A 26,281-nucleotide genomic window follows, 5' to 3' on the forward strand; every position below is an offset into this window, starting at 1 on the left:
AGACAATTTATAAAGGGTATTTTGGCCATTTTAAAAGGCTATTGATAATCGCACAACCATGTTTTGATAATAAGACAGACTCACCTTGTCTTTTCTTTTTCCTTTTTTTAATCGGCTGCTAAGAGACTTTTGGAAACTTTGACAGCTGGTTAGATTATAAAATACAAGGTGAGTTTCTCTCATCATCAAAACGGTAGTGGGAACATCAGTAGCCTTTTAAATAGAAAGAATTATGCAAAGAAAACTGTCTTTTCCGTCAACTACTTGTCAGCATGTGGCCTTTTACCGCGCAACTACAAACAGTAAGTGGTCTTCTGTTAATCTTGAAAGTAGAGGTGGTCTTTCAAGAATAAGCCATAGTATAGATTGTCTTTAGTTAAACAAGCCCTTGCATTAAACAAAAAAAGTGAAAATAAATACAGGCTTTATACAGCCAAGTGTTACACAATGACATGAAGAAGGCTTGAAATGAAGATGGCAGTGGGATTTCTCTTGGCTGACCAAGCTGTTTGTATTTCTCGGGCGCCAAGCTGTTGCCAGTTACACTGTAAAATGTGTATTTGCCTTGATGTTTAGTTCATAGTTAGATATCCAGATCAACATATACAAGGCCAAAAGGCTTACAAAAAAGAACCAGGAAAGCAAAGATGGCAGGGGCAACTCAGAACTCAAATGTGAAACCTCCCTGAAAGAAATGGCTATTTATCCATTTTATAGTGAAGTTGGAGGGGGGGACAAAGAATGGAATTTTCAAAAGCTACCTATTGTGCAATGTATTAGTTTTTCTCACAAAACTTCCTGAAGAGCTAAGCTCAGCTCCTGAGCAGACTTGGCAGCCGATCCTCCTCTACTGGAAGAGCAAGGCAGTAAGATTAAGAAAGTAAACAATAATAAATAAGGAAACAAATGTAGCATAAGTCTGTTGATTCAATGGTGTATACCCACGCACCTGGTGAGGGAAGGAAGACTGCGCTTGACCTTTTCCAGCTCAATAAAGCATAGATTGCAACGCTCCAACCTGAACTCAATTAAAAGAGTGATAGAATTGGATGTGACAGCAAACTTTATAGTGGCAATCTCATTGAATGTTGTTTATATTTAGGTAAAAAATCTCGTGTAAGTGGCGAACAACAAATTTTTTTTGTTGAAAATTGACGTTTAGTATTCCAAAAAGCGCCAAATAAGAAACAAGTTGTCCCCTAACAAGCTACAACAATATTGCCCCTACATATAGTAAAAGTCGCTTACATATCCATTATATGCTACCCATCCCCATTCCCCATTACATTACCCAATAGCCTACTAGTATCGAATCCAACAAAACGTGCCATATTTGTGGGCCCCACCAAGTCATGATACGTGTCTGTTACGCCACACATACTTCTCCACCTCATTCCAGCTGGCGATTTCAATTTTTAGAAATCCCGCTCGAAGACCTAGAGCTATTGTGCGCCCCTAACCGTGCACAGTAGCCATCTTCACCACCAGATCTCCAGCGGCCTCCACCCCGCACCACCGCTGATGCAGGTAGAAACGTGGAACGGTGCTCGGAAGAGGTGCGACTAAACCTAACTTTCAATCGGAGAAAGATTACACACAAAAAACACCACAATTGAATGTGAAAATGAAGAATCAAGCACAAAATGACAAAAACAAATCTCTCTTATTTCATAGAACTTTGAACTGCGGATGTAGTTGGATGAGGAGACATCCAAACTATGAGGAGGCTAATTGATTCCTTGCAAAGCACAAGGAAGAAAAGATGAACAAGAAGATCAGCTTGAAATTTCAAGCTTGATTTCAATCTTGTCGGAGAAGGTTGTTTTCTCTCCTTCCAGATCCCCCTTTCAATTTTCGTTTCAAATGTCCCAAAAACTAACGAACTGAAGAAAAAAAATGAGAGCAGAGAAGGCTATTTATATTCTCCGTTTACAACAGATTTTAAAGTCATATGGAAATGACGTTGCTACCCTTGAGTGGAGATGATAATGGCATTGCTACCCTTTTTCTTTCAAAACGCAACAGCTTAGTGATGCCCTCGGACTCAGATCCGCTCGGACCATCGGATTGTTTTGGGATGCTCAAGCCGACGATGATACACCTCCTTGGCCATCTCCTCCACCATGTTATTTCCGGTAGATGCCCCTGCATCACTCTCCCCTTCTTGGATTGAACTCGACCTTGAGTTCTCGCTATCGTCACCATAGAATGGAAATATGTGGCTCACATTAAAAAGATTGTCAATCATCCAATCATCCAATCTTCCGGAAGTAGTACACGATAAGCATTGTCACCGATCTTGGCAAGAATCTCGGAAGTGAATTTCTTGCTTTGTAGCTTGCTATATTGACGGGTAGGGAACCTCTCCGGTGGCACATACACCCAAACCTTATCTCCAGCCTCAAAAGAGACATCTTTCCGCTTCAAATCAGCCTTTTCTTTGTATTTGGTGTTGTGCTTAAGCAAGTTGGCCTTCACTTGGGAGTGAATGTGCTGCAAACTTTCTCAAATGTCTTCCACTTTTTTAGGAGATTTCTCAGCTGAAATAGGTAGTGGAAGCAAGTCCAATGGACCTTCAGGATTCTTTCCCAACACAATTTGGAAAGGAGTAAAACCGGTACTACGGTTGATGGAGCCATTGAACTCAAATTCAATCTTTGGTAACACCAAATCCCAGTTGCCAAAACTCTTTACTGTGGTCCACAACATGTTCCCAAGAGATCGATTAACCACCTCCGTTTGACCATTACTTTGAGGATGATACTGACTAGAGAATTTCAAGGTGGTCCAAGCCGTTTCCATAAACACCGCCAAAAGTGACTTATGAACTTCGAGTCACGATCCGACACTATGGAATGTGGAAGACCATGATAACGGACCACCTCTTTGAAGAACAAATCAGCAACTCTTGTGGCATCAAGAGTCGTCTTGCATGGAATAAAGTGAGCCATCTTTGAAAAGCGATCAACAATTACATAAATGCTATCCCATCCTCTAGGTGTCTTGGGTAATCCCAACACAAAATCCATAGATATATCCTCCCAAGGGGCTGTTGGAATAGGTAAGGGCTGATATAATCCGGCATTTGAAGTGTGACCCTTGCTACTTTGACATTTCCAACACCGTTTCACAAACCGGTCAACATCTTTGTCCATAGCCGGCCAATAAAAACACTCCTTCAAGGCGGCTAGAGTCTTGTCCTTGCCAAAATGTCCTGCTTCATGAGTTTTTTTCAACACTTTCAAACTCAATGAAGTATCCGGCAAGCACAATGCATTTCCTTTGAAGAGATAACCATCTAGTAACAAGAAGTCCGGTTTTCCTCCACTTTCAACTTCCTCAAGAAGCTTGCTAAAGTGTGGATCATGCTTCAATTCTTCTTTCAACATTTCAAAGCCAAGAAGTTGAATTTGCAAAACATTTAAGAGAGTGTATCTTCCGGCTTAAGGCATCGGCAACCTTATTTTGAATCTCGGCTTTGTGATTGAGTGTGAAAGTAAACTATTGGAGATAATTCACCCATTTTGCATGCCTTGGAGACAACTTTTGTTGCATATTGAGGTACTTCAAGGCTTCATGGTCGGAAAATAGAATAAACTCCCTTTGCACCAAATAATGCCTCCAATGGTGCAATGTCCTCACGATGGCATACAATTCTAAATCATAGGTGCTGTAATTTTCCTTAGAACCATCCACTTTCTCACTAAAATATCCCACGGGACGTTTCTCTTGAGTTAGAACAGCACCAATTCCAACCTTACTTGCATCACACTCCAATTCAAACAAAAGATCAAAGTTTGGCAACGCAAGTACCGGAGCTGTTGTCAAGGCTATTTTGATAGCTTCAAAACTTTCTTGGGCTGCCTTGGACCGTTTAAAGTCCCCTTTCTTTATACAATTGGTCAACGGTGCCATAAGAGTGCTAAACTCTCTAACAAACCAGCGGTAGAAGCTTGCTAACCCATGAAATGCTCTAATTTCCCGTATAGTTTTTGGAGTTGGCCATTCCATGATTGCTTGCACTTTAGACATGTCCGGTTTCAGCCCCTCATTTGAAACTTCATATCCCAAGAATATCAATCGGCTAGTGCAAAAGTTGCACTTCTTCAAGTTGGCATAAAGATGTTGGTCCTTTAGTGTGTTGAAAACTTGTCGAAGGTGTGATAAATGGCTGTCCATGTCGCTGCTGTAGATAAGTATATCATCAAAATATACGACCACAAAATAGCCAATAAAAGGCCTTAGAAGTTCATTCATGATCCGCATAAAAGTAATAGGTGCATTTGATAGTCCGAATGGCATGACTAGCCACTCAAAGAGGCCTTCTCGTGTCTTGAACGCCGTCTTCCATTCATCACCGGATCTTATTCTAATTTGGTGATAACCACTCTTGAGGTCCACTTTGGAGAACACATTTGCCCCACTTATTTGATCGAGCATATCATCTAGCCTTGGAACCGGAAAGCGGTACTTTACCGTTATGCGATTGATAGCTCTACTATCAATGCACATGCGCCAAGTGCCATCTTTCTTTGGAACTAATAGTGCCGGAACAGCGCATGGGCTGGTACTCTCTCTAATGAAACCTTTGTCAAGTAATTCCTCCACTTGACGACACAATTCCTCATGTTCTTTGGGGCTCATGTGGTAATGTGGCCGATTGGGTAAAATAGAACCTGGTTGCAACTCAATTTCATGTTGTATCTTTCTCATAGGAGGTAACTCATGGGGAAGATCCTCGGGAAACACATCAGCAAACTCTTCAAGTAGGGGCCGAACAATTTGTGGAGCTTCCTCAAATTCTTCACAAATCAGTCCTCTAGCTATCAAAGCGAAGACTATGTCACCGGAACCCTCTTGGAGTTCATCTTCTATCTCATGTCTTGATACAGTAACTATGCTCTTCATTTTCTCATCCTTCTTCTTATCATCTTTCTTTCGTTCCCCCTTGGATGGCATCAAAACAAACTTCTTTTTGTCTATGAAGAAAGTGTACGTATTGGAGAACCCATCATGAATGGCTTTCTGGTCATATTGCCATGGCCGGCCCAAGAGAAGATGACAAGCGTCCATAGTTACCACATCACACCATACCTCATCTTTGTAGGCATTCCCAACTGAAAAAGTGACTAAACAACGTGTGGAGACCTTCACCTCATTAGCATTATTGAGCCAAGCTAGCTTGTAAGGGTGAGGGTGGGGAACTTCTTGCAATCCTAGCCGGTGGACCGCATCACTTGCCACGACGTTCTTACAACTTCCTGAGTCAATGATGACTTTGCAAAGCAAACCACTGATGGTACATCAGGTGGAGAATATATTATGCCGCAGCCAATCCTCCTCCTTGAGCTTAGGAGTCAAGTATAATCAACGGGAAACCAAGCTTTGGCCTATCTCATCCTCTTCTAGGATATAGGTCTCTTCGGCGTTATCAAGAGCCCCATGTTCTTGCTGCTCATCATCTTCTTCTTCCGGATTCACATCCTCATGAACATACATTTGTTGCTTCTTTGGACAGTCCCTAAGGTAATGCCCCAAGATTTCCACACCCATGACAACGTACCGAAGGTCTAGGTGCTGAAATTTGGCCTTGTGCACCTTGCATTGCACTTTGGGAGCGTGTTACCGGGCGGTTTGGATGCGTAGCAGCAGCTTGGACTGTTTGTTGAGGCTTGGGAGGAGCGGAAGATGAAGAAGCACCTTGTGCCAAAGGCCGGAAGGGAGCTTTATAGCCCATAGCTTGAGAAACGGCCCTATATGATGTTCTTCTTTGGGATTCTTCCATTAATTTCGCTTTGGAAAATGCGACTGACACCGAAGCAAATTCTTGCACATGCAAAGATTCAAAAATAGGTGGTTTGAGTCCTCCCAAATAGCGATCCACTTGTTGTTCTTGTGTTTCCCTCAAATTATTCCGGGCGACAAGTTGATAGAACTCTTCCGTGTATTGAGACACGGTCTTAGTTCCTTGCACAAGCTTTTGGAGCCGATGGTAAAAAAACTTGTCGGTAATTAAAGGGGAGGAATTCACGCTTCATCTCCCTCTTTAATTCAGCCCAAGATAGTAGAGGCGGCTCATCTAACTCCCGGCGACGATGCTTCAATGCTTGCCTCCAGTCGGCTGCCCTTCCCTTGAATCGAAGGGTTACTAGTGGTACTTGCTTGTTAGCGGGTACATCCTTGAATTCAAACATCTCTTTTACCGTATTAAGCCAATCTAAGACTTCCTCGGCTTCCATGCCTCCAAAGAATTCTGGAATCTCAAGTTTAATCCCAGATTCCCAACGCCTATCTTCATGTGGCTGCACTTATTGCCTTGGAGCTGCTCTCCTCGGAACTCTAACCTCAAAATCATCGGACTTCCCTTCTTGGAAGTCATTCTCAGCCCTTGGCCTTGGGCTCGGTGGCTGCAAGACCAATCTATCAACTCTCTGATTCAAATTTCTAATTTCAGCAATCAAATCATCTTGTTTTTTTTGTCCCTGCAATAGAATTTCCAACAACTGAGCACTGTCCAATGTCCCTGTGGCCATATCAGATGAAGACACTACTGGTTCCATACCATTCCCTCTCTTCGAAGCCATTAAATCTTGCTTGTGGTGGAGCCGGCGATGGTACAAAGCTGTAGGCTAAGTAAGAACTGATAATGATTTTTTTAATGCAAGAATAAGCTGGAAACTACATGACCAAGCTATGTCTGAACTTCCACCTGCAAATGAATTGAACTTCAAAAACCAAAGATTCCAAGAGAATTCACCTTCCGATCTCTGAAATTTTCACCATGATAGCAACATAGAGCATTCTTGGACATATCTTAACTACTCTTGAAATTTCTTGCAAATCTTCAACAAATTGCTCTAGATCTTTGCAAATTTTCACCCTAGGACTATAGAAATTAAGAAATTTCTACGATCCAGCTCTGATACCACTTTTGATGCCAGTAGAAACGTGGAACGGTGCTCGGAAGAGGTGCGACTAAACCTCACTTTCAATCGGAGAAAGATTACACACAAAAAACACCACAATTGAATGTGAAAATGAAGAATCAAGCACAAAAATGACAAAACCAAATCTCTCTTATTCAATAGAACTTTGAACAGCAGATGTAGTTGGATGAGGAGACATCCAAACTATGAGGAGGCTAATTGATTCCTTGCAAAGCACAAGGAATAACAGATGAACAAGAAGATCAGCTTGAAATTTCAATCTTGTTGGAGAAGAAGGTTGTTTTCTCTCCTTCCAGATCCCCTTTTTAATTTTCGTTTCAAATGTCCCAAAAACTAACGAACTGGAAAAAAAAAATGAGAGCAGAGAAGGCTATTTATATGCTCCGTTGACAACAGATTTTAAAGTCATATGGAAATGACGTTGCTACCCTTGAGTGTAGATGAAAATGGCATTGCTACCCTTTTTCTTTCAAAACGCAACAGCTTAGTGACGCCCTCGGACTCGGATCCGCTCGGACCGTCGGATTGTTTTGGGGTGCTCAAGCAGACGATGATACACCTCCTCGGCCATCTCCTCCGCCGTGTTATTTTCGGTAGATGCCCCTGCATCAACCGCCAAGCTCCGGCAGACCCCATTAAATCCGGCAACAAATCTGTTTTTCCATCCTCCCCTCCATTGTTATATCTGGCCTCCCACGGCCTCCTCATTCGGCATCCCACGGGCCTCTCACTGCCTCCCACGACCTCCACATTCGTCCTCCCACGAGTCTCCTGCCTCAACGTCCTTCTAGCTCCGGCCTCTCGACGGCCCCCATGACCTCCAAATCCGTCCTCCGGGCAAAAGCCAAAGGTTCTGAGTTATAGCTTTGGACCAATCAGGGCCTCCAGCCAGATCCGGTCTCCCCGATGATGTTTTGGTTCTCACTATGGTCTCTCCCTCAAAAATCTTTGAATCCGACGACCTCCATTACCGCTGGCCACCAATCCCCTCCATCAAAATCGGCACAATCGTCTCCATTTCCGTGCACCGGAATCCGAAAGGAGGGTTTCAAGAGGAGAAAAACAGAGAAAGAAGGAAAAAACAAGGGAAGATCTGACATTTGGCCGCAATCCAGTGGCCTTTGCAAGCCACAGTCTTCATAGCCGCCGCCACAACCCTCTCTGTAACCACCACGAATCCAAGGCCCCAACATTCTTCTCTCCTTTTCACTCACAGATCAAGATCTATTCTTTAAGAGAGAGGAGAAAGGTCTGCAAAAGGAAAATCTGATTTAGGGTTTGTGGGGTTAGAAGAGAAGAACCCTAGAAGGAAGAAGAAAGTGAAAGGAGGAGCAAAAGTAGAAAGGAGGCCTGGCGGACGGCTAGATCGACCGTCCGCCGGAAGAGCTCTCTCTCTCTCTCTCTCTCTCTCTCTCTCTCACAGAGAAACAAATATCTGGCCTTGTGCATAACATGGCAAATATCAAGCTTCCCACTGCCGAAGCGTAAGGAACCCTATTCATTTTTCCTTCTCTTCAGATGTCTTAGGAGACTTCTTCTTAGAGAGTTTGATTCCATGCCTAAAGGGTATTAACCCTTTCTTGAAATTCGCTATATTATACTTAGCCAATATCTTATGAATGTAAGCTTCCTGTGATAGTTGGGTGTCCTATTCCTACGGTCCCTAAACAATTTAAGGCCTAGGATATAAGACGCTTCACCCAAATCCTTCATAGCAAAGGTGCTAGAAAGCCAAACTTTCGTACTAGACAACATCCCTTGTGATGAATACTATAATTTTCTTCTTTCGGTTTTATCAATATCGACATCATACACCATTAATGTGCTCTTGAAATTTGCAATGAAGATAGATTAACCAGTATTTCAAAAACTAATTGGCAAATCTCATTCACTTTGAAGCTCTCTGTGACATTGGCTTAGGCTTCCACTTTTACCAGAAAAACCATATTGAAAAATTATATCAGTGATATGGCCTTCAACCACAATCTATGACAAGGAATTTTTTTTGTCAATATGTGCATTATGTTGCTCACTTCCATCACATGTGTAAGATATTCTCTTAGCCCATTGAAAAAACAGATCGGGCCTTCTTTTAGTTCTTTTTTCAAATGCATGCCATTGTTCATTCCTTTAGAAGTACTTTTGGGGGCACAAATGGGATCTGATATTTTATTCTTCTTGCAGAGCAATCATTTCTGAACAAAGGAAATGGATGCCAGGCAAAGGACAGGTGACCATTCAATTGGGTTGTTGTTTCAACTATGCAACGGTAAATTGGTCTTGAAAATGACTTAGCGATCTTTCCCTTGTTCTTGTCTGATGGAATAGTGATGACAGGATAAATACGGAAATCCCCCCCCCCTCCGGGCATTCTCTGCCATGAAGTCGTTGATACAATACCCGATCTTTTCAAAGATATGATAACAAGGTTGGTTGAATGGCATGTTCTTCCAAAATCATGTGTTCCTGACAGCTACATCGTCAATATATATATATATATATATATATATATATATATATATATATGAGAAAGGGGACTGCATTCCCCCACACATTGACAACCATGACTCTGTTCGCCCATTTTGTACTGTATCGTTTCTAAGTGAGTGCAATATACTCTTTGGATCGAACTTGATGATTGTTAGAGCGAGCGAGTTTATTGGTTCAGCTGAAATTGCCTCACCAGTGGGTACGTCTGATCAGCATATTAATTTCACAGACCCTTTCTGTTTCTTTTCAATAATTTGTAGGAATTTTCTTGTTTAGGGGATAATTGACTTGGTAGAGATGGAAATTATCTAATATGCTTGGAGTTATGTAATTGGGTTCCCATGGCATTTGCTAAAAGTATGTTATAATTGAGATGGTATGATTCATACAAAATGTTTTTTTGGAATTTTACGTTGGGTTTTTTTAGTTAAACAAGCTCCTGACTATCAAAGGAAATATGAACCATTAATGTCGTACATTTGGAAAGACGCTAGACCTCACTTTGTCACCACTAATAAGTGAACTGGAAAGATATTTTCAAACTTTGTACCGTCCAATTGTTTCTTGTGTTACAAAAATATAGAATATCATTTTATTTGTTTGAAATATAGAGCTGATGTTTTTCCATAAACTATTCAATAACATACCAAATAAGTTTCCTTGGTTTTGTTAGAAATACTTAATATATCAGCGATCGTAAGTTCGTAAAATACCTTAGCATTCCTATTTCCATTTTTTACAAAAAATAAGGATTCAGGAAAAAAATTCTACCCTTGAGAAATGGAAGGCACCCGATTTTTCTTACACATGATGTGGCTTTTTTGCCTATGCATTGTGGGAAACTCCTCTCTTTGTTGTTCATGTTAATAATGTGTTTTTGAATTTCACTAAAACTTGTCCTTATTTGGAAATAAGATTATATCAATATAATATTACTGCAAATTGGACATTAATGCCTTTTTTGGAGACCATTAACTATATAAACTCTAAAGTTATTATGATCATTAGTTGTTCATAATCATACTTCAGTTCCAAATAATTTCCATATAAGATTATATGCAAATAAGTATTGAAGAAGTATCCAAAGAGGAGGCCCGTCATCACAATTTTCTCTGGCCACAAACCTGTTTATGTTGCCAGTACCTTATCAAATCTCTCACATATACACACACATATGCACACATAATTATATTTCCAATTATCAGTTTATTATTTTGAGATGAATCTAATTCTTCATTTTGCAGGTCAGTACTCGTCTTTAATAGCAAATAGTGCAACATTGCAAAGCATTTTGTGCCTGTAGTTCCTCCTACCAAAAGGTGAAATCGAAACACAAGTACTTTTTTTGTTTTGAATGGCACATGTACTACTTGAATCATTTGAATCGTCAGTTACTTAATGTGTGAATTCTTGAGGTATTAAGGGTGCAATTCGTTTGTTTGAGAATTTGGGTTGAGCTTTTACCATAAAATTGGGTTGGGTACGTCTTGGTTCTAGTTCATTTTATAGTAAAAGTTCAACATAGCCTGAGCCAAGTTGCACCTCTAGGACGTAATGATTGATAGCATATTATGTTACTTGTGCTCTTCTTTTACTTCAGGATATCTATTACCTTCAGGAAATGGATAACAAAATAAGCTCACATAGTTTTGCACCAAAATAGAAGAAGCTGAAAAAATACAACTATCAAAGCCACATCTAAATGCAATTAGGAAGCTGATTCTACAGGGGTAATCCGGAGGAAGAACACAATTTCATTGCAAGAATAGACGTTTAGAGCAAAATCTCACTACTCGGAGTCTGTTGGGGCCTCTAAACAGTAATAGAGTCGGGTTGGATATGACCGGCCACCCATCAATCAACTTGGCATGAATTCTGTTCAGTAGGAAGAAGTTATTTCTATGTTCATCTAAAGCTTGTATCTTTCTATTCTAAGTGAACTTAAAAAAGTGGGGTTAATTTCAGAAGAATATTTTGATATGTTGCTTTTACTAGGATAACACAATCCAGTTTGTAAAGAATTCCAAATCTTAGAGGCAAAGAAACAACATTCGGCCCAAATTTGAAATTCTTTGCAAACTGGATTGTGTTATCCTAGTAAAAACAACATATCAAAACCTTCTACTGAAATCAACCCCACTTTTTTAAATTTACTTAGAATAGAAAGATACATGCTTTACGTGGACATAGAAAATAGCCTCTTCCTATTGAAGAGAATTCATGCCAAGTTGAATGATGGGTGACCGTGCATATTCAGCCCGACTCTATCACTGTTTAGAGGCCCCAACAGAGCTCGAGTAGTGAGATTTTGCTCTAAACATCGGTTCTTGCCATTGAAATCGTGTTCTCCCGCCGGATTACCCTGTAGAATCAGCTTCCTAATTGCATTCAGATGTGGCTTTGATAGTTGTATTTTTTTGAACTTCTATTTTGGTGCAAAACCATGTGAACTTTTTTTGTTATCCATTTTCATGAAGGAAATGGATATCATAAAGTAAAAGAAGAGCACGAGTAACATAATATGCTATCAATCTTTACCTCCTAGAGGTGTAACTTGGCTCGGGTCATGTTGAGCTTTTACTACAAAATGAACAAGAACCAATACGAACCCAACCCAATTTTATGATAAAAGATCAACCCAAATTTCCAAACAAGCGAGTTGCATCATTAATACCTCAAGAATTCACACCTTAAGTAACTGACGATTCAACTGATTCAAGTAGTACATGTGTCATTCAAAACAAAAAAAAGTGTGTTTCAATTTCACCTTTTGGTAGGAACTGCTGGCACACAGTGCTTTGCAATGTTTGCACTATTGTTATTAAAGACGAGTACTGACCGGCAAAATGAAGAATTATAATTCATCTCAAAATAATAAACTGATAATTGGAAAAATAATTCTTTCCGCATATGTATGTGTATATATGTGAGCGATTTGGTAAGGTACTAGTAACATGTACAAGTTTGTGGTGAGGGAAAATTGTGATGGCAGGCCTCCTATTTGGATACTTCGTCAGCACTTATTTGCATATAATCTTACATGCAAATGATTTTGAAGTTAAGTATGATTATGAACAACTAATGATCATAATAGCTTTAGAGTTTATATAGTTAATGGCCTCCATTGTCCAATTTGCAAGTAAGATTATATTGATATAATCTTATTTCCAAATAAGAACCAGTTTTCGTGAAATTCAAAAAACACAATATTAACAAGAACAATAAAGAGAGAAGAGTTTCCCAGATTGCATAGGCAGAAAAGCCACACCATATGCAAGTAAAATGAGGTGCCTTCTATTTCTCAAGGGTAGAAATGTTTTCCTAAATCCTTCATTTTTTTAGAAAATAGAAATGAGAATGCTAAGGTATTTTACGAACTTAGGAATCGTTGATATATTAGGTATTTCCAACAAAATCAAGGAGACTTATTTAGTATGTTATTGAATAATTTATAGAAAAACATCGGCTATATATTTCAAACAAATAAAATGATATTCTATATTTTGGTAACACGAGAAATAATTGGGCGGTGCAAAGTTTGAAAACATCTTTCCAGTTCACTTATTACTAGCGACAAAGTGAGGTCCAACGTCTTTCGGAATGTACGGCATTAATGGTTTACTTTTCCTTTGATAACCAAGAGCTTGTTTAACTAAAAAAACCCAACGTAAAATTCTAAAAAATCATTTTGTATGAATCCTACCATCTCAATTATAACATGCACTTCGCAAATGCCATGGGAACCGAATTCCATCACTCCAAGCAGACTAGATAATTTTCATCTCTACCAAGTCAATTATCCCCTAAACAAGAAAATTCCTACAGATTATTAAAAAGAAACAGAAAGGGTCCGTGAAATTAATATGCTGATCAGACTTACCCCACTGGCAAGACAATTTTAGTTGAACCAATAAACTTGCTCGCTCTAGCAATCATTAAGTTCGATCCAAAGAGTATATTGCATTCACTTAGAAACGACACGGTACAAAATAGCCAAACAAAGTCATGGCTGTCAATGTGTGAGGGAATGCAGTCCCCTTTCTCATATAGATTGACGATGCAGTTGTTAGGTACGCATGATTTTGGAAGAACATGCCATTCAACCAACCTCGTTATTATATCTTTGAAAAGATCAAGTATGGGATCAACGAATTCATGGCGAAGGATGCCCCGGGGGTTCCCATATTTATCATGTCATCACAATTCCATCAGACGAGAATAGGGGAAGGATCGCTAAGTCATTTTCAAGATCAATTTACTGTGGCATAGTTGTAGCAACTACCAAATTGAATGGTCATCCGTCCTTTGCCTGGCATCCATTTTCTTAGTTCAGAATATGTGCGCTCTGCAAGAAGAATAAAATATCAGATCCCATTTGTGACCCCAAAAGTACTTCCCAAGGAATGAACGGTGGTATGCATTTGGAAAAAAAACTAAAAGAAGGCCCGGTCTGTTTTTTTCAATGTGCGAAGAGAATATCTCACACATGTGATGGAAGTGAGCAACATAGTGCAAATATTGACAAAAAAATTGCTTATCATAGATTGTGGTTGAAGGCCATCTCATGCAAATTCCAAGTCCAAAGGCCTGATATAATTTTCCAATATGGTTTTTTTAGTAAAATTGGAATCCTAAGCCAATGCCACAAAGAGCTTCAAAGTGAAAGAGATTTGCTAATTAATTTTTGAAATTCAAGTTACTCTATCCTCATTGCAAACTTCAAGAGCACATTAATGGTGTATGATGCAAATATTTTCAAACGGACGTCCGGCAAATATTGCCGTTTGAAATTCAAAAACACGCCAAGTTCCATCACTGATGTCTGCCGGTTTTCCGAGCGTCCGGCGTTGACTCAACCATTTTTGTTTTCGGACCAAATCTCAGAAGGACGTCCGCCGGTTTTTCGGACGTCCGGCTTTGGCTCGGGCATTTTCTATCCTTGAGTCCACTTGCAGACGGACGTCCGCAAATATCCCGGACGTCCGTGATTTCCCTAGAAACTTTAAATTGCATTTCTAAGGGGAAATATCAACGAACTTTTATCCTACTTGGGGATTGTTCTTCGTAGACATATCTAAGGTTAATTAGGGGACTCCCTAAGAGCCAAAACCATTCAAACTCATTTTGAGAGATCCTACAATCTAATTTTCCTTGAGAGATCTTCTTTTCTTCTTTTGTTGAATCTTCATGAATCTTCGGACTTCACTCCACGCTATCGTGTGTGCGTTAAAGCTCCGTGGGTGTTACAACGTTCGAGTCGCTTTCTGCTGTAGTGATATATTGCAACCTGATAACTTCATAGCCAAGCGATATTAGATATAACTAATCAATCAATGTGGGTTTGATTCCAATCAAAACTTGGGTGATCGATAGGCATTGGGCTTACAATGATCTTAAGAAGCTAATTTTTGGGGCACACCCTATCTATGTGAGGGCCTATAGAAGGAATGCTTTGGATCATCCAAAAAATGTGGGCCCACTGTGTTTCAGCCAGACGGAGTAGATAAGTTATCTACTCGATCGAGTAGATACACTTTTCTATCTTATATGGGTGGGTGTGTGTGTGTGTGTGTGTGTGTGTGAATAGTGTTCTTGCGCTCTAGCGCAATTACCCTCCCTGCACTTGAGTAAAAAAGACTTCTAGTGGTTGTGAGATGCGGACCCCCTTTGAAACGAAGTTACGTTTAAACTTTATCAAAATGGCAATCGAGTCCAAGACTCTTTTCCCAAAACAAAAAAAGGACAGTCATGTCCCCCTTCTCCCGTAAAACTAGGGTTTCACGCTCTCTCTCTTCCCCTTGTGAAAAAAAGTAGGGTTTCACACTCTTCTCCACTCAAAGCTCTTCTCCAACTGAAGGCTACTTCGTCTCCTCCACTCGTGAAGCTCCAAACTAGGTAAGTTCATCTTCTTCTTTTTTCCATTTTTTTGTGTTTAGGATTGCTGATTTCAATGTTTTTCCTTTTCATCTATTCTTCTTCTTCACTTGGGTCGCTATTTTCAGGGTTTCTATGATGACACGTTTTTGTTTTCCATTAAAACCCTGATTTTTTGGAGTTCTTTAGGGTTTTTTGTTAGAGGGTTGCTATTTTCTGTGTTTTTTCCTTTAAAACCCTATTTTTGTTGAATGCTAAACAGATTATTGGACTCAAACAGGGCCTTGGTAATTTTTTCTGATTAGGGTTGCTACTTTTCAGGGTTTCTAAAAAGATGCGTTTTTTCCTTGAAAACCCTAATTTTAGGGAGTTCTTTAGGGTTTTTTGTTCGAGGGTTGCTATTTTCAGGGTTTACGGTTGCTGTTTTCAAGGTTTTTTTCATTTTTTGAGGTTTTTTTTATATCTAATCCATTGTATTTTCATGGTTTTATGTAAATTTGAGTAACTCTCTGTTTTGTGTGGGTATACAGATTCATTGGGTTTACTCTATTGATGTGTGAATGTTTAGTGACGTGTGAATGTTTTGTATGTGACTTGGACTTGTTTTGTTCATTGGGTTTGTTTTATTCATTGATATTTGAACTTTGGTTTTTTTTCCCATATGGAATTACGGTTTTTCTGTTGATTAGGAGGTGTGGAATTGTGCCCATGTAAATTTCAAACCGTCTACTACATATCATCAATCAAAATGGGTTTAGGGATTTGCAAATCAATTCGAGGGTTGCTTGTGAGTGATTTTTTTTGCAAATCAAATTGAGGGTTGATTCTCTGCTTCTTTACTTCTTCTTTTTTGATTGATTTGTTCTGAATCTTAGTGGTAGTTTTTTATTTGCGCTGATATTTTTGCCCAAATCCATTTGCAACATCTCTCCGCTAGTCGCTGCTTGAATCAGAGAAGATCATTACGTCCTCTTCTACAACGAAAATAAGAAGCCTTATCTCCATTGGAGACGGTTAGCTAATAAGAAGAATAAGCCCTAAATTTAGAGAAAGATATCCAAGGTTTGGTTTCTACAGAGCTTTTTGAAATAAGTGTTTGGTATTTGATTATTTGCTTATCAGCTATGGTTTTTCTCTTTTTTTGGTGTTTTATTCTTTGCTTAACAGCTAGGGTTTTTCTCTTTTTTTTTATTCTTTGCTAGCTAAGGTTAATTTTTTGAATCGTTGCTTCCATTCATTGCTTATCAACTTCTTTTTGGCGTTTTTGACATATTTCAACTTTTATGGCTGGTTTCGTGGTGGTTTATGGATGGTTTCGTGGTTTATGCGTGGTTTGGTGGTTTATGGCTGGTCGGTGGTTTATGCTGGTTTGTTATCTAGCACCGTGCCCTAGTAAAATGGATGATTCTTTGCCGCTCGCTTGTGTTTCCTGTCGACGAAGTATGTGGCACATCCTCAGGGTTTGTTGAGGACGATGTGTCGCAAGCATGCCACTTATCAATAAATGATATTGATGAACACGACTTAATTTTAGGTGATCAAGGGGGATATTTAAATGAAGGTAACCAAGTAGAAGATGATGAAGATAGGAATGACGAGAGTGCAGAAAACAGGCCGTTTGTTGGCCAGGAGTTTGATAGCTTTGACGATACCTACCTATGTTATAATACTTATGCATTGAATGAAGGTTTTAGAGTGCGAATATCTAGTACAACGAAGTCGACGAAGACACGTGAAGTGATATCTAGAAAGTATGAGTAACAAGGAGGGGAAGAAAGACCCTAATGACAAGAGACAGGCTGGTAGAGAAGTGATTCCGCGTCGCACTGTTAGGGTCGGTTGTGAGGCGAAGATGGTGATAAAGTTGAGAGACAAGAAGTGAAAAGTGACAGTATTTGAAGACAAACATTCTCATGAACTCACCTCTTCACTTAAGAAACGCATGCATCGTTCGCATAACCGACTATAAGACGGAAAGTTGTAGAAATTTGATGGATAGTTTCCATGGCATTGAATTGCGGCCTGCTGGTATTGCAGAAGTTATTAATGTTACATCTGATGGAGCATCTTGTGTTCTCTCATCAAAGCAAGTGCAGTCCCATTTGAGATTGAAGAAGAAGAACAATATGGGACAAGATACTGTGGTAGTGGCCGACCGTCTCCAACGGAAACGAGCTGAAGAGCAAGACTTCTTTTTTTCTATTGAGTTGGACGGAGAGTGTACATTGAGATCTATGTTCTGGGCTGATTCGAGGGCCAGAGATTCTTCTATGACCGTTTTTTATGTGACTTCTAGGACCAATATGTATTTGATGCCCTTTGCACCATTTACAGGAGTCAACCATCACAGGCAGTCTACCCTGTTCGGATGTGCACTCCTCGCAAATAAGACTGAGACCTTCACTTGGTTGTTTAGGCAGTGGCTGCAATGTAAGCATGGAAAAGCTCCAGGAACTATTATTACCTCGGACGTGGCGATGTGAAATGCAATTAGGAATGTCTTCCCCAATACACGTCATCGATTATGTTCTTCGCGCATTACTCTCTCTCTCTCTCTCTCTCTCTCTCTCTCTCTCTCTCTCTCCGGGATCCGGGAGAAAGATACAGTGGCGAACACCATATTAATCAAATATGTTGAGATTTGTCAAATCATATTGGATCATGATAAGATCTGACCGTTGATCTTGGAGGCAAATGTGGGGAGTTGGCTTAGATTAGGATGTGGTAGATTAGGGAAGTTGGTTTAGATTAGGATGATCTTCTTATCTTTATCTCTCATGTTTATCTCTTTTTATGTAAGTGCTTATTTAAGCACCATTTACTCTTCAATGAAGCTATAATAGAAATTAGTGAAATATCATAAATTTTACATGGTATCAGAGCAGGTAGATCCCACCCGGCATTGAGCACAACACATAAAATGCGATTCTCCGGCGGACAGCTATTCTGTTAGAACTGTCGTCCGTCGGGCCATCGCCAAACCCTATCACAATCTCCACCACTTGCTGCACAACACAAGCAGACCTTCTATTTCATCTTTGTCGTCTACTGTGTTTGGTGGAATCAAGGCTTGGGAGCTTCCATTCGAGCTTGGGAGTTCAGCCACTCTCTTTTGTCCCGTGGAGAACCTTTCTTCATACCTCAGTCAACAATATGGCCCATGACCTCTTCGTCGGAGCTATTGACTGAAAACTCCTCTCCTTTCAATATTGCTCAACCTTTGTGGCGGAAAACTCCTCTCCCTTCATAAATCTCGGCCACCTCCTTATCTCTGTAGCGTCAAACCCACCTTTGGTTGGTTCACCTTATCAAGTACTTGTTGGTTGCTTGCCATCAGAAAGGTTAGTAAGGTTAGTGTGTGAAAGAAGGAAGAATTAGTTCCCCTTAACTTTGATTCTTGCAACTGGTCTATGTCCTTTGTAATTTCCATAGACCTAGATTTGATATCAACACCCTTCTCCATTCTATCTTCAAAAAAAAAATTCCATCCTTCCTTTTGATCCCTTATCCTTATTAATATACAGCCTTTGCTTTTACCCAAAATTCTACCCCAACCTTATTAACACACCTCATTCATTTGTCTTTAGTCCGACATTCTAATCCCCCACTATTGATATTTGTAGCCCTCTTTGTGTACACTGTCTAATTTCTTTTGAAAAAGTTCCATTTGACCTTTGATGTTTGCCATTAATTGTTGTCCTTAAGCCGCTAGTTGTCGTTCTTCTTTATCTTCTTTTTCTTCCATTTTTTTCCAAACTATTTCAGTTGAGGTGCTTCAGTCCGTTGAGGTATATGCCTCGGACCCTTGGGGTGCGTGCCTGAAATAGTAGCTACTCTACTCAGTTGAGGTGCTTCAGTCCATTGAGGTGTATGCCTCGGTCGTGCTTCAGTCCATTGAGGTGCATGCCTTGGACCCTTGCAGAGTGCGTGCCTGAGAGAGTTTTCTTGCCCATTGGGCTCATTCTCGTTGGTCCATGGTGACCCATTCATGTAGGATCGCCCATCAAGGCCTTAAGTCTATCTTCGTTGCTCGTCTTGCAAGCGACTTCATTTCGACAACCGGAATCTAAGGACATCGGCAGGAAGCATCAGTCAGCGTTAATAAACCTTCATCAACTTGGTGTGCATTACACTAGAAGATCCGGCAATATTTCGTTTGAGTGTGTTGGGGGTGTTTTTATTGTAATTGTTTGGGGATTTTTATTGTAATCAATTTGGGAATTTTCATTGTATGCAAACGTATATAGATTTTCAATCAATATAAGTTTGAGGGGGCGTGTTGAGATTTGTCAAATCATATTGGATCACGATAAGATCTGACCGTTGATCTTGGAGGCAGATGTGGGAAGTTGGTTTAGATTAGGATGATCTTCTTATCTTTATCTCTCATGTTTATCTCTTTTTATTAAGTGCTTATTTAAGCACCCTTTACTCTTCAATGAAGATATATTAGAAATTAGAGAAATATCATCATAAATTTTACAAAATATACCAAAACCAAGCCAGCAGGATGCGAAGAGAAGGATGCACATACCTTTGTTCAGCCTGAAGATCAACACCAACAGATGAGGAAGCTGATAGAGTTGCATGGATGACAGGACCAAAGATTCTCACTAGCTTCACCAGCATTTCTAAGGAGATGCATATGTGCCTGGATGGATTTTAAAAGACAGTTTTAAGTTCAAACACTGGCATTATTTAAACATCAGGTTACATGCAGCATCAAATTAATTGTGATGATGTTAGAATCATCATGATGAGCAGCCCAGAATATAATGCTTTTATTATTACTCTTATCATCATCATTAATATTATTGTTGTTATTATTTCTTTTTTTTTTGTGAAACGTTATTAAATGAAGTAAAAGGAATGATAGACTGAAGGACGCCCTTGCAAAACCCATCTACAACAGCGCCCCCATCGGTCAATCTCATTAAACTGCATTAATAAGGCACAGAAAAGTATAAAAATGGCGCAGAAAATACCAACTTTTATCATTAAAAAAAATACGAACTTAAATGCCCTAATTAATGCACTTTGTTGAGATTGACCAATGGGGCGCCCTTGTAGATGGTTTTTTGCAACGGCACCCTTCAGTCTATCATTCCTCATGAAATAATAACAATAATAATATTAATGACGATGATATGAGTAATAAATGTGTCAGGAAATGGAAATGATGCAAGCAGACCATGACAACAAAACATGCGAAGTCATGCTTTCATGGAACATAAAGAACTCAAACTTTAAAGTAGTCTTTGCAGCTGAATAAAATAAACTTTATGAACCCATCTCACATTATGAAAAAAGAAATATTCTTTTCCCAAACAACTTGCTCCTCATATTACTCACCTATCCATATTGCTCTCCAGAAGGCTTGTAAGGGGAGGTAAAAGGCAGGTGCATATGTCAAGAGTGACAATATCACTTTTTTCCATCAGAATTCCAACTACATCAGCTAAGACCTGCATTGCAGGAAAAATATTTGATGAAGATACTAATTGACTCTTTGAAACTAATGTAACATTTTTACAATGATGAATAAAATACATACAGCATGATCAGACATCTTTTCCAGTGCATTAATGGCTCCCTTAACATCATTCCTTTCCCAAAACCTGCGTACTACCTGCAAAGTATACAGGAACTTCACTTATCATGTCATCGTGATCATTATAGAATGAGAGACCGTATCATTTTTGCAATAATGTCTGTCTAGATGATTTATTTTGAATATAAGAAATGATCGAAGAATGACATGTAATAGAAAAACTATAAAGATACCAACCACCCACTCCTTTAGAAGATGTGACAAATATTACCAGGGATCAGGTTCAGTAGTCTTTGGATTGAAATATGTTCAGATTAACAGTTAGCATATTTTTTTGAGCTCAAGCATATTTAGATTAATTGTTTATTATCAGTTACAGAGCGGACGAGATGAAGCAGAACTACAGCACGGCAAATAGCATTTCAGTGATCAAACAGAAGTGACTTTTTTTTTTTTGAATGATCAAACAGAAGTGACTAGACGATAAACAACATATTCTAAGCTTACAGAAATTGCTCTCCATTTCCATGAGGAAAAAATGGCAGTTAGTTTTCCTTCCACTCCTAAAGAGCACCATATCCTCAAGGTATGGCATGGTTACCATATTTGCTTGGGTTAAGGTATCTGCTTTGAGGTGTCAAATGGGGCATGAGAGAAGCAGAAAATATAAATATAAATATAGTATGCCTTTTTGCATGTCTTCTAAAATACATCAACTACAGCACATCTATCCCTACACAGGATTTAAATTAGAAAGTAGTTTGAGAACTTGCGATGATATTACCATAGATTTATCTCTATAGTTTACTGACTTGGCAATGAAACCAACCCTCAGGAACTTGCATGTGGGCGCAAATAAGTGGATGTTCTTAGAAAAATAAAAGGAAATGTGGAATCCTGGCAAGCACGTGTATATAAAGCGATATCAGCTGGTGTTTAGGAACAGCAATGGTCTCCGGCCCTATCAGCTGGTGTTTAGGGGCAGCAATGGTCTCCGGCCCTATGGGTGTGTCAGGTGCAAACACTGTGGAAGCCAAAACGCTATTAGTTTTTGGGGAGCATCTCGTGGTAGAAGGTGATTCAAAGAATGCGGTTTGGTGGGTTTCCAAAAAGCTTAGGGATCCGCAGCAGTTGGGGTTATCAATGCTATTGTCAGCATAGATAGGAAGGGTCAGAACTTTTTTTCGTATAAGAGAGGCTAAAGATGTGGCCAACCCAGTCAAAGATGGCATTAGTCATCCTAGACTTTTGAAATCAAATTAAATAATTGGCTCAGTTAAAGGTGGTCTTTCATGGTAATTGGTGGTAGAAGTAGAGGTTCAAAAGCACGAGCAAAAGATGTAGGACAGCTGACTGATAAGGACTCTCTTGGGAGGTTAGGTTCATATATGGCTCAAATAGGTTAAGAAAATAGGCTGGGCAGACTTAAACAAGTTCAAAGGTAGAGAACCAATACTGTTATGACAGGGCTAAAAAGGGGTGGGCAGATCTATTATGTCTGTGTAAAAATCATGGATGCGAGTCTAGATTAATGATTTAGGGAAAGGAGACGAAGGTTTCAGGCTACAGGCACAAATTATTATGGAAGGCTAGGGTTGTCGTAGGCTGAAAATAAACTGTTATGGGATTGGAGAAGGGAGGGGGGTTGAAGTACCATCAAAGGGATAGGAGGGGTTTAAGGAATAGGCAAGGTACCAGATGGGTTCTACAAATGAAGTGTAAGATTCGTTATGGTATTTATAGGATGAACGGTCCAAGAAAGAGGACTGTAGTGACACGGTTAAGTTATAAGCGAGGAAAAGGGTTTAGGCCTTTATGGCTACGGTTAATGTCTAGAAATGAAAATCGATTAAGTAGCAGATGATTTACATGGAATGATAAGGAGAGCAGGGGAAAAGGGTCTATAACTTTCGACAATGCAATCTTGGGTTGTAGGTGGTGAAAGGGAGATGTAGAGGATTGTTGGAGGAACTAGAAGGTCCTTGATAAATTCATGGGAGGGTAACAGGTTCAGAATTGATCAGTCTTGTGCAAATGTGTGGAAAACAGACGGTGGTTCAAATTGCATTGGGGGTGCGTAGTGGCATCAATATATAAGCCACATATTAGGGTTATGGGTGATTGATTTTTGGCATTTCTTGGCTAAGAGAAAAAGATAGAAGAGACTTTGTAACCCTAATAACAAAATATTGAAAATCTCCTGTCATGGAAGTCGGCACACTATCGACCCACGAAAGTCTTGTGTTTCTTGCTCTGTGTGTTTGTGTTTCTTGCATCTTATCTTGCAATTGGCTGCATATAGGAGTTTGATCATGTTTTGTGGAGATTAGAAATCTTGTGGTTGCAACACATGGAACATAGTCAATCACATGTCTCTAAGCTTATAAGGGATTGTCTTGTAGCGATAGGGCAAAGGCATTGGATTGGGAGTTGATCGATGGATTTGATCTAGAAAGGTATGGGTGAACTCATCGATGGATCAAGGTTTGGTAGAATATAGAAAAGAACTAAAGAAAGAGAGCAAGAAAGAATAAAGAAAGGGATAGGAAATTGATGTGGAGTCACACCAGGGTTCTCCCTTGCATCACACAAACGAATTTGAATCATCACACTTCTGCAAGAACATCACACCCAAGCAACATAACAAAACTTCACCTTCAATTCGTATTCAATATTAAACTCCCAACTCAACTAGGACTCTTAGCAATAGACTCCTACCGATACTCGGACTAACAAACCTAGTAGTACTAGGATTCCATTTGGAATCCAAAAGTCAATCCCCATGAAAATTTGAATGGGCCCTCATTGTGGCTTAAGTGACATGATGCCACGCCAAGTCACAAAGACCTATTGGTCCACGGTTAATATTGATATTGGACCCCTTTTCATAACAACCGCAACTATTAGAAGGACGACCATAAATGATAAAGATGCCCAAAAAATTTTAGGGACCCATCGATACATTATCATTCAAATAAGAATAAAAATATAAACCACAAATATCTTAGAAGATACTGTAGTCTAGAATCTAGATAGTTTCATTCCATTACATGCTCAGGCCAAGTGACTCTTGAGGGGATTCCGACTTCCACTACACCGTGGATTACAAATTTTAAAAATGACTATCCCGTAGGTTGATCTCCAGCCGCTTCCATACATGTTTCCATGCAAAATGCTTCCTTTCCACCATATCACAAACACAGGGCAATCCAAAACAACTAAATAAGCTCTCAAGCAACTTAAAAAAACATAAAAGAAAGAGAAGGGCACTCCAAAACAACTCAATAAGATCCCACACAACTTTTAAAAAAAACATGAAAAAGAAACAAATCCAACTTTATTGAAGAGAAGAAATATTGAAAGAGAAAATTGCAGGGTTGTGAAGCTTGCCACTAGCATAATACAAAAATCCTTGTTAGCCCAAGGGTTCCCATGGGTTCAACTAATCTTGTTTTCCTTGTTGTTTTAATGCTAGAAAACTCAAATTGATTATTCTTTATGGACTAATGTGTTGCCTTGTAGTGTTGTGCCATAGACATGTATTTGACAGTTCAATCCAACCTAGCACATTACCACACTACACTATTGCTAGAGGATCAACATCCACTAAAGAACCGGTGGAGCTTGTACACATTGCAGGCATCATCCTTGAAAGATGCCAAAGCATAAAGCTCGAGTTGAAGATCCCACAAGCAAGCCATTGCTTGAAGATGAAATTTAAGTAGTGATCCACTCATGAGCCAAAGTAAAGAAATTCAAAGATGGTGGAGTCACGCGTACAAGTCAAGCAAAAGTGTTCACTTGCAAGCCCAAAGCCCAAGGAAGACCTTTGAAGCCAATGCAATTAAGGAGCCAAAGTATTTTTACCTTTTAGATTGTATTGGAGATCAACTCATGTGGTTTTGCCATTTTCAAACTGTTTCAAACCAATTTCAAAACCACACTTGGCCTTAAAGAATTTCATGAAAACCCATTTCAAAGAGGTCCATAGGTCTTAAACACACCCCATAAATAGCCATGGAAATTAAAAAGAAGAATTGGGCACAAAAGATTAAAGTTGGACATCAATAACAGAAAAATTTGTTGACCATAGACCTTGTTCCATGGGTTATGACTATAAAACATTTTTAAATATTTTTGAAAATATTTTTAACAGATTGCTCTCATTCTTCTCATTTCCGTAGAGCAAAAGAACGTCAAAATCCGATAAGAATCAACGGAGATATGAATTTTACAAGTTCAGTGCATAAAACCGGATGAAATATGTGTTGCTTGTTGTTTGAAAGAAGATGTCTACTCAGACGTCTGGAAGCGAATATATAGCCGTTGGGCTATAACGGCTAGTTGGATTTTTGGCCAAAACAATTACTATTTTGCCACTAACGGCTATATCATGTTTCGGGGTATAAATACAATACAGCATTTAATGGGTATTTTGAAGGACTTTTAATGAACAAAAACATACTTTGAGCAAAAAATTTCAAATAAAAAAGGATATTTTAATTCTTCCCTAAGCTTTAATTTTGCAATTCCATTTGAGGAAGATCTCCCTAGGCTTTCATTGTAACTTATTTTTGGACAGATTTGTGAGCTTACAACTTGTAATCAAGCCTTCAAGAGGTTAAGTGAGTGTTCTTCTTGTTATTCAACAAGCTTTGTAAGAGGGTCTCCGATTCGTCCCGTTGAAAGGTGAATCCGGCACTGTAAGAGGGTTTTCCGGTCCGGCCCGTTAAGAAAGGAGCATCGTGATAGTGGAAGCGCCAAGAAGGTCTTGGTAGAGTGGATGTAGGTCTTGGTGTTGGATACAAGCACCGAACTACTTTAGAATCCTTTCGTTCATCTACTTGCTCTCTCTCTCTCTCTCTCTCTCTCTCTCTCTCTCTCTTATCACTTGGGATTGGTATGCTCTTCACTTTGCTTTATTTTCAATCTTTAAATTAACATGTAGTAGTTGCATTTACATTCATCAATTAACAAGGGATCTTTACATAACTTAACTTGAAAATCAAATTTGAGTATATTGACTTGCTCCTTGTGTTTGTGTGCCTAACTTGCCATCCTTATTTCAAACCTATATTAATCAACTTATAAAAGAAAAAAATTATAAACCCAATTCACCCCCCCCCTCCCTTTCTCTCTTGGGTTACCTATTGAGATTTCAATCCTCCTTTTCAGATATAGAGGGTTGACATGTGCACATCATTGTGGAATGATGTTGCACATTGGCTCGTTTCCATGGTTCATGCATCTGGTTGTATCTTAGATGAACATCAGTTTAATAGAGCCATCAAGCATCTAACTTCGTGTTTAAAAACTCGTAATCATCCAAGAACTCGGCCAAGATATAATCAAGTAGACTCGAGCGAGTCAATGATTGGTAGTCATTTTTTTATAACTACGGCAAGTGAAAGTTTCTTCA

At 39.4% G+C, this 26,281-nt stretch overlaps 1 protein-coding gene across 4 annotated transcripts in view; it reads right to left on the reverse strand.

Moving 5' to 3' along the window:
* Positions 1-341: 341 nt before the first annotated feature.
* LOC143864343 (katanin p80 WD40 repeat-containing subunit B1 homolog KTN80.4-like) overlaps positions 342-26,281 on the reverse strand; it is a 50,982-nt gene continuing 25,042 nt past the window's right edge. Inside the window, exons 17-22 of one of the 4 annotated variants that reach the window (XM_077375267.1) lie at positions 20,866-20,940; positions 20,664-20,776; positions 19,846-19,962; positions 950-1,018; positions 762-847; positions 342-545 (exon numbers count right to left, since the gene is read on the reverse strand). In XM_077375267.1, coding sequence (XP_077231382.1) covers positions 787-847; positions 950-1,018; positions 19,846-19,962; positions 20,664-20,776; positions 20,866-20,940 — 435 coding nt within the window. In that variant the 3' untranslated portion in view covers positions 342-545; positions 762-786. Of the gene's footprint in view, positions 851-949; positions 1,019-19,845; positions 19,963-20,663; positions 20,777-20,865; positions 20,941-26,281 lie in introns of all 4 variants that reach the window. The other 3 variants (XM_077375265.1, XM_077375266.1, XM_077375264.1) reach the window with 3 other exon arrangements.

The sequence above is a fragment of the Tasmannia lanceolata genome, unplaced genomic scaffold, assembly GCF_043159265.1.
Source record: "Tasmannia lanceolata isolate RefF3 unplaced genomic scaffold, GAP_Taslan_0.1 ptg000048l, whole genome shotgun sequence".
Classification (NCBI taxonomy): Eukaryota; Viridiplantae; Streptophyta; class Magnoliopsida; order Canellales; family Winteraceae; genus Tasmannia; species Tasmannia lanceolata.